Here is an 8,896-nt window from a genome sequence, read left to right as displayed (position 1 = left end):
GAAGTCCTGGTCTCAGATACAAAAGATTGGAGAATAGCCACAGTAGCATTGGTACATTCTAACTGCAAATTCACTTGGCAGATATGTGCACCTGTTGCTGCAGATAAAGGTTCAGCCTGTCCTTCTGCTCTGGTTTTTATTTCCAGTAAGCACTTGGGTGGAAAGGATATTTTATTACCAGTTTCCACTTCCTACAGTTGCTTGCACTTATCTCCTGAAAAAACACAGTCAGGTGAGGCGCCATACATTTCTGAAGATGGAAGGGGGATAAATCCAGGTGTAGTCAACTGGACAGCAGCATCATGTGCAAATGAATCTGCTGCTGCTGATTCATAAACAATTCCTCTTGTGAAATTTGTGTTGTACTTAGGTGGTTATTGTTATTTACTTAGTATGCAGCCCCAGGTGCCAGTGAATTATTTTTTCCCATAAAAGCCAACCACTGCAGGAGCTTTTGATGCTGTTACTTTCCCAATTTGTTGATTAAACCATGATTGGCTTTTTTGTGGGGATTCTACATTCTCTTTATTTTTAGAATGCTTGATGAGAAGAGAAATACAATTTCCTGCCAAAGGGATTGGAGCACACTTTTTCAGATCCTCTTGGAACTCCTGAAAACAATTAGTAAAAGCAACATAATTAACACTCTACATGTATTAATTTGAACCAAATACCCAGTGCTACTACCATACTTGCTTTTCAGACCAAATGCTGATCAATCTAAATCTTGCCCTTACCTTTACACACTGTTCATCAATCAAAGGTTCTCCTCTTGGCCTTAAAGTGTTGGAGAACATCACTTCATTGGGGAGTTTTCTTTTTCCCCCTGGCATGACAGTCTTCATGATAGATAACATGTTTTTGAAAGCTAATGTTTTGTAGTGGCGCTCTCTTCAATACCTCTTTTTCTGGGTCTTGGTGGGCTTTAAGGCTGGGTACTCCCCACTGCTGGCGGATGTCTGTGCAACTCAGTGGTTTTGGAAGTTGTGACTCCCCAGACATTTTGGTTTGTACCAGCTTGTATGCCAGTGCAGCAATATGTTTACACATACCACGCTTTCCAGCTGGGCAAGAGTGATCTCTTGCAGCCAGGATTTCTCCAGACTGTTTGAAAATGATCATTCCAGTGCACCGCAACCTGGTTTAGGGCCTGTTCATATGAGCCGGGCCAGCCCGCTTTAGCCGGGTAGCCCGCTTTTGCCGGGCCAAACTGTTTTCGCAATCATATGAGGCGGGCTGGCCCGGCGAAAATAGTGTAATTAATTTCCGCGCATAATTGTGTTCTATTTCGCGGGAATATTTAAAATGTGTTGTTGATGTTTCAAAAACACAATCATGTTTTTACCGGCTATCGCAGCTGCATTAGGTGGAATTTTTTCACTAATTTTTCAAATGCAAATGGTTCTTTTGACTTGGAAAATACATGTCAAGTATCGGAACGATGCAATTATGGCTTTTTTTACGAGAAGGCGTTCTCTTATTTATCGTAAGTTAAAATATGTAAGGCAAAGAAGATTGTTCAGAAAGAAGAGAAGATTCTGGGTTCAGGCTGGAAGGACGGAAGAATGGTGGCAGAATATGATAGGTGGAACTGCTCCGGAGGAAGCGTGGAAAAACGACTTCCTAGAGAAGGGTTCATGGAATTGGCAGAAGAGCTTCGTCTGTTTATTTCACCAAATCCTTTATCGCCAAATTATCGTGCATTGTCCACTGAGAAAAAACTGGCAGTGACTTTATATTATCTCAAAGATACTGGTTCCCTTGCAATGACGGCCAATACTTTCGGGATTGCAATAAATACAGCTTCTGTTCTCATCGGAGAAGTATGCAAGGCAATTTCTGAAAACCTTGGACCGAAATACATTTACATGCCTTGCAATTGTGACGAAATGAGAAAAAAAGTATCCGAATTCAAAGCCAAATTTGGAATGATTCAAGCCATGGGCTGCATAGATGGGACACATATACCCATTAAAAAGCCACACAAAAACTCGCAAGATTATTTTTGTTATAAGCAATTTTATTCATTAAATGTAGCTACAAGCCATTTGCGATTACAGAGGGCAATTCATGGACATAGAATGTGTATGGCCCGGAAGTGTGCACGATGCTAAGGTGTTTGCTAATTCCTCTGTTAATCATAGGCTGCAAGGTAACAAACTCCCAAGAACCTTTCAATCAGTGGTTCCTGGCTGCAACCTTGTACCAAACTACCTCATAGGGGACCCTGCATATCCTTTAACACCTTTTTGCATCAAAGAGTATGAAAGCTGCAAAAGCAATGAACAGGTTGTTTTCAACCAAATGCTAAGATCAGCAAGAAACCCAGTTGAGTGCGCCTTTGGGCGTCTGAAGGCACGTTGGTCAATCCTAACAAGGACAATGGACTTATCACTGAACATAATACCTACTGTCGTTTATGCATGTTTTACACTGCATAATTTTTGTGAGAAGCACAACACATATGTTAACCCAGATCAGGTACAAACACAATATGATTTAATGCAAGCAAATGAGGAAGAACATAGGAACTTACCTGACCCAATTTTTTCTACCAACACTGATGAAGGTGACACTATTCGCAAAGTGTTGACATCCTATATCTATACCTGCCTTCCAGATCACTTAACATAGTGTGGTTGATCACTTGAGAAAATGGATATGTACAGTATGAAAACTGAACAATGTTAATGGTGTCTGTTAATGTTTTTTGTTACAAAGTAGTAATTTGATATTTTATAAGTAAGATATAAAATATTATAACATTTGCATTTTGTTATAATTGTACAAACAATGCCAAACAACAACTCAACAATCAACAAGGCCATTATTGCATAATTATGCTGCACACGCAAATGGTGTATGAAACAGTTACATCATCATTAAGGAGAAAGTGTCAAATATGGATTTTCTCCAGAGAAGTGTCCACATGATGTGGACAACAACAATATGTGATGCTTCCCTAGGCTATAATAAAACTTTATAAATAACATAATTACGTTATCATGTTAATGGTCAACTTTAACAAAGTTTAAAACAAATAATAAATATCAAAAAATATGTCACAACTCATATCCAGCTTTTAGTCATTCAAAGAAACAAAATTGTTTTCATCCATATTATAATACCTTTGCCCTTGTGAACTTGTGGCTGCAGATCCTGACAAACCAAAAGGTTGACCTCCTGCATATGCAGCATTTGTTACATAATTAGGTGAAATGCCTTGGTGAAAAATTTTTTGGTTGACAGGAAGTTGTTGCTGCGGTAAACGGTTTGCTGAAGTAGCATGTGCAAGCATTTCTAATGATCGACTAAGTCGAGCTCCAGCCTCACTCACTGATTTGCACATGCACTCCATGGCTTTCAAAAAGCACTCATTAGATTCCTTCATTGCAGCTGTGAAATTATTACGAGCCTCTCTATCTTCTTTCGCTTCATTGATCAAAATTTTATCCCGCTCTGCGGCTGATAAGTTCTTCTCTAAATTTTTGCGTTTGTTATCCACAAGTATGGGGAGGGAATTTGCTGTAGACTTTCGTTTTTGCGCTTGACTACCACTACACCCTACATCATCAAAATCCTCATCCTCACTCAATTCATCTTGCTGCCTGTTGTTTTGATTATTCAGCATTTCTGAGCTTGTTCCAAATGACAGTGGCTCAGTGTTGGCGGATCCACCCCATATAGTAATAGCTTTTCGTAGAACTCGAAGACTATTTTACCACATCCACTGTGTGTGCCCGACACTACAGCTTTCGAGAAACTCTGTCGTATTTCTTTGACTTTCTCAACAATACGATTATATCCCTTGGCAATGCACAATTTCACACTAGCCTCCTCTTTCTTCATTCGTGCCCTTTCTTCGTCGCTAATCTCCTCAAGCTCATCATCTGAGAGAGGCACCTTTTGGCTTACAGGTTCGAAGAAAGATTCATCTTCATCTGCGTATAACTTTGCCATTTCTTTCCTTAAATGTTTATATTGTGCTGGTTTATCAGCATCAAAATCTAAAGATTTATATTCCATAACGGTTTTGTATGATGACAAACAATTGATTAAGTTTTCAATCATTTCTGGCGACCAGCGAAAATATTTCTTTCCTTCATGTTTAGCCGCCATTTTGGAATTAACTTGAGAACAATGAGCATGCGCAGTCGTAGCACTTCCAGCCCGGATGAGCTGGGCTGGCCTGCTTGATGTTTTCATATGAGCCCTTTAAAGGCGAGATCTCGCTTTGTTCAGGCGGGATCTCGCCAAAGCCGGGCTGGCCCTGTTCCATATGAATGCAATTTTACAAATAAAGTAAAATAATACGCGAGGCGAGATCCCGCCACTGCCGAGCTGGCCCGGCTCATATGAACAGGCCCTTAGCAGACTTTCCATTTCGTGAATTAAAAATTAATTAGCTAGTATCAGGTATATATTTTGCATCATAGCTGCAAAATGCGAATATGGCCAGGTATGTATTTCACCCTTTTTCATTTGAAATGTTATTCTTTTGTTAGAGTTTACACCTTATTAATGTCAAGTGCAGTCCGAAAATAATGAAAAAATTTGAATTTTTATTGGAATTTTCTTGAATGAACATTTTGATTAATAATAATAATAATTCATACGGCTTGCTTTACCGTGATATTTGCCGCGGTTGGACGAGGAAGCCAGTCTTCTGTGTGACATGCAGTTAATATCATACATGTAATTTCTTTATGCTTGTGTTCATAGATAAAGTTTACTGATAGCATGGATACAGTTGATGACAAAGGGCCAAAACGGGAATTTCTAAGGTTACTTTGGAATAATGTTGTCGAATGCTCGGGGATTTTTCAGGGGACGGCAAATGTGGGAAAATATGTTCTGACACACAATGCCAATAAACTAAAAAACCACAAGTATTATATGGCTGGAAGAGCGTTTGCAATGTCACTAATCTTTGGAGGAAATCCACCATCAGTTCTCTCGCCATTGATTTATGGTTACATTACCGTTGGCTACGATAAGACCAAACCATCTTTAGATGAAGTTCCGTATGGCGCTCATAGAGGCCATTCTGGTGCTTTTGTTTGTGGAAACACTGAATACCATATTATTCGTCTTGCACAATTACCAAAAAGTATTTCTCAACGCTATGCATAAAGTAAGTAGGTATTTCTCAACGCTATGCATAAATCTATTTTGTTTTAACTCCTCGATATTGATAATAATGTAGCTCTTTCTGAAGTGATGCAGGAGAAAGATGTCGCTGAACTGATGTTTGATGCAGGCTATCAGAACTTTATGTTGTTTAAATTAAAAGATATAAAATCTGTCGTGAATCATGTAGTTAAGTTTTTGGTGATTGGTAAATGCAGGTAATGTACAAAACATTTCGAAGTACGCACTAAAGTTTCTTGTTTTCTTAGTTTAGTTAAAGTTATGTTTGTTACAAAAAGTTTTTACTAACGCACAGTAGCCATTGTTTTGTATACTGCACCTAGCTCTTCCGACTTTGCGTACACATTGTAAAGAAAACGCTTTTGACTGCACAACATTGCAAGGTTGTACACTTTTCTGTGGAGCCAGTGCCTAGGAGCAAGGATAATGAGCAAACAAATTTACTGCTTCTTGTTTTTCCTATTTTGAATACCACATAAATAAAACGAGCAAAATCTTACTGGTGTGCATCCAGCTCAAACAAATGCCAATTAGTTAATGATATCTTCAGGACTCATTTGAAACAAACTGCTGGTCGAAAGATAATAAATTTTGGTCATATATATATTTTTTTTTGTGTACATAGAAGTGAACTTGAAGAATTCTGTAAAGGTTTGCATCATTACAAACTGCTAGAGCTCATCAGGATGCATGCACCATCGTTCCGAGCTGTATTTGTGTATGGCGAAGCTGTACATAAAGATGTCTGTTCCACATATTTAATTGACACCTTTGTGCCGCAATTCAGTGAGGTCGGAAGCAATAGGAGGGAAAAAGAAGATGTATATGATTTATGGTTATCTTTTGTTAGAAGCACTTCAGGTTGAAACTTGTCAATATATATACGCCATAATCTTGTATAACAGTGTACACTTTTTTGCATATACATGTATATACGCCATAATCATGTATAAAACTGTACTTTTTTGTCACAGAGCCAGATTCCAAAGTCGAGCCAAAGGATATTCTACGTTTTGCTAGTGGTGCCAAGAACAAACCATTGCTCGGATGGGGATTTGATAAGAAGCCGATGCTAATATTTGTAGAGTCTTAACTGCCTACTGAAGATGGAACGATGCGGTTACGGGAGTCCAAGTTGCCTCAGGCACGGACATGTGGTCCCACTATTTTGTTACCAACTGCTTCCTATTGTGATTTCAAATAATTCAAAGATCAAATGACGGATGGAATAATCGGTTCACCACAAATCTTGCTGATTTAATGAACACAGAAATAAATATATACATTTCATTGAAACTTATGGTTGCATTCTTCCCATTTTGTTGCAGGTAACTGCTTTTACCTAGCTATTGTTTTTTTAAGTTCAAACTTGGTATTACCATCAGAGATTTAAAAACACAAACATGCAAAAGAGGTCATAAACTAAGAAAAGTCTAAACAACTTACTTGACCCTGTGTCATATTGTTGTTTATATCTGAACAAGAAGTATAGCATTAATTTATTGAATAGCCTTATTTTAAACCTAGTTTTCATTAAATCTGAACACTTCCAACAGTAGCCGCAAACCAATCCCCGAAACTTTATCGTGAGAGGCTTTTTTATCCATAGTTAATAGAAAACATGCTTAGGAAGCTCAACAAAAGTGATTCCCCATATTTAATGGAAATCAGGCCTCAAGTTTGTCAATTTGTTCACAGGAATAAAACAGTCAATGGTTTTTTATAGCAAGATTGTAAATAACTTAAATGTTTATGTTTAATTAGCTATTGCCATAGGAATAGAGTACAATTGCTCGGCCTCCTCCCAATTTTTTGGTTGTTGAAATCCACTGTTCTCGAAAATATGGTGGAAGTACTCTTGCATGATATTTTCATCTTCATCAAATTGCAAAAGGTTTTCCTGAACAAACTGGATTTGTTCTGCGGAAACAGGAAGAGATAAATTATCTAACCCCCCTTTTTCTCTGGAAAACAGTACAACTCCTCAGGTATGCCGGGAATTGTGTTGTGCTTTGAATCTCGGATTCGATGTGTATTCCATTGCTCTTTTACATAGTCGAGGTCATTCTGAATCACATCAGAAAAACAGAACCACAAGCGCTCCTTTTCAAGCTCATTATCAGGATTGAAAAAATTCCTTTCACATAGATCTTTGAAGTAGTTTATCCACCAAGTGGAACGATTTCTTCTGAATTGGGACCACCAGCTTTCGATCCTTTGGTTGGCTGGCGATGTTCCGAAAAAATGGGCTTCACCATTCGAATGAAACTCGCACTGCATAGCGGCCATAATGCCGTTCTCAGTGCCACAGTCGCTTCGTAATTTCACTGGACAGCCATATACTTGAACACTCTGTAAGTAGAATGACGCCGGTATCTCTGGCTTGTTGTTAGACCGTGCCACGTGCAGCCATATAATCTTGCGACTCCACCCATCAATACACCCATGTATCGGGAAACCATAAGGCTTTAATTTGTCATACCCGTCGGTGTGCCAACAGAAATTAGGGCCTGGTACTTGATATGTTCGCCTACGCAAACGTTTTGCATGTCTGATTTCACAGCCATCTGGGTCGAGCTCCCTCATCAGCTCTTCTCCAATACGCCTTGGGACTTGATGTCCTTCCGTTCTTAGAGCATGCCACATCGAACGGTATCCACCCATATTACCAGGACGGTTCAACTTAGCTTGTATTACACGACGTATCTTATGAATCAGGAGATCTACGTCGAAGACCATTTTCTTTTAGACGATTTCTTAAAGTTCGTTCCGAAATATCGATCCCATGCTTTTTTGACAAAAAATCGAGAATAATCTTATACTGAAACCCCCTCAAAAAATAGTATTCTATCAAATCTTGTTCATCTTCAGTAGAATCTGAATCAGAGGAGATTATGGCAGCCATATTGGATTCTATTTATTTGAGTTCAGGGTGTATGTGTCGTTTATGCAGCCTAAGACTACTTAAAATCTATTTCTGCGAAAATATATATCTGTGTACTGGGGACAAATATATCTGCGTACTGGGGAAATACATATCTCCGTACTGGGGGAAATATATTCCTGGGGAAATATATTTTTGCGTACTGGGGAAATATATTCCTGCGTACTGGGGAAATATATATCTGCGTACTGGGGTAATATATATCTGCGTACTGGGAAGATATATATCTGCGTACTGGGGAAATATATATTTGCGTACTAGAAATATATATATATATATATCTGCATACTGGGGCAATTATTTCTGCGTACTGGAAATATATTTGTTGTACTCTTCATATATTTATGACGTATACAAATATTTTCCCGCAAATAAATATATATTTGTGTGATAAATATATATTTGGGTTGCCTCTGTGGGCCACCATAGCTTTTGCACAGTAGTTGTCATCATGAAAACCGAGATTATAAATGAAATTATAATGTCGTTTATCTCATTACATTCAGATTCAATGTCGTTTATCTCAATACATTGAGATTTATAGTGAAATACATTTGAGAATATTAAAGTTGTGTTTACCACAAATAAATTACTTTTTAACGCTGTGCCGGATGAAATATCTAGTGTAAAATCTTCCGACTTCATTATACACGGTAAATTCGGTCGAAACTCAAAAATTTGGTCTTGTTATTTGTTAAACCGCGAAAAGTCCTGACCACATTTGAGATTTCCTCTAATTTAATAAAAAATACATATATTCCATATATATGAAAACATAAATTTAAAAATTTCATGAAAATT

General features: G+C 38.1%; 2 protein-coding genes across 2 annotated transcripts; one reads left to right on the top strand and one right to left on the bottom strand.

Moving 5' to 3' along the window:
* Window positions 1–1,565: 1,565 nt before the first annotated feature.
* Window positions 1,566–2,634, top strand: LOC114518679 (protein ALP1-like). Its single transcript, XM_028538685.1, has 2 exons — window positions 1,566–1,901; window positions 2,038–2,634. Exons 1-2 carry the CDS (start codon window positions 1,566–1,568, stop codon window positions 2,632–2,634), a joined length of 933 nt encoding a protein of 310 aa, XP_028394486.1.
* A 4,464-nt stretch (window positions 2,635–7,098) lies between these two features.
* LOC114518678 lies at window positions 7,099–7,890 on the bottom strand. The gene has a single exon (XM_028538684.1). The coding sequence runs from the start codon at window positions 7,888–7,890 to the stop codon at window positions 7,099–7,101; it is 792 nt and encodes a 263-aa protein (XP_028394485.1).
* Window positions 7,891–8,896: the final 1,006 nt, after the last annotated feature.

The sequence above is a fragment of the Dendronephthya gigantea genome, unplaced genomic scaffold, assembly GCF_004324835.1.
Source record: "Dendronephthya gigantea isolate DGI-Jeju-01 unplaced genomic scaffold, DenGig_1.0 000011F, whole genome shotgun sequence".
Lineage (NCBI taxonomy): Eukaryota > Metazoa > Cnidaria > Anthozoa > Malacalcyonacea > Nephtheidae > Dendronephthya > Dendronephthya gigantea.
Note: the sequence above shows the minus strand (reverse complement) of the source record. Positions and strands in the feature narration are given on the sequence as shown.

What these genes read in the sequence shown, in the direction of transcription:
- LOC114518679 (XM_028538685.1), top strand. Translation starts at nt 1,566, where the DNA reads ATGGTGGCAGAATATGATAGGTGGAACTGCTCCGGAGGAAGCGTGGAA. An exon ending in GTGACGAAATGAGAAAAAAA is followed by an intron (nt 1,902 to 2,037) that starts GTATCCGAATTC and finishes CATTAAATGTAG; the next exon opens with CTACAAGCCATTTGCGATTA.
- LOC114518678 (XM_028538684.1), bottom strand. Translation starts at nt 7,890, where the DNA reads ATGGTCTTCGACGTAGATCTCCTGATTCATAAGATACGTCGTGTAATA.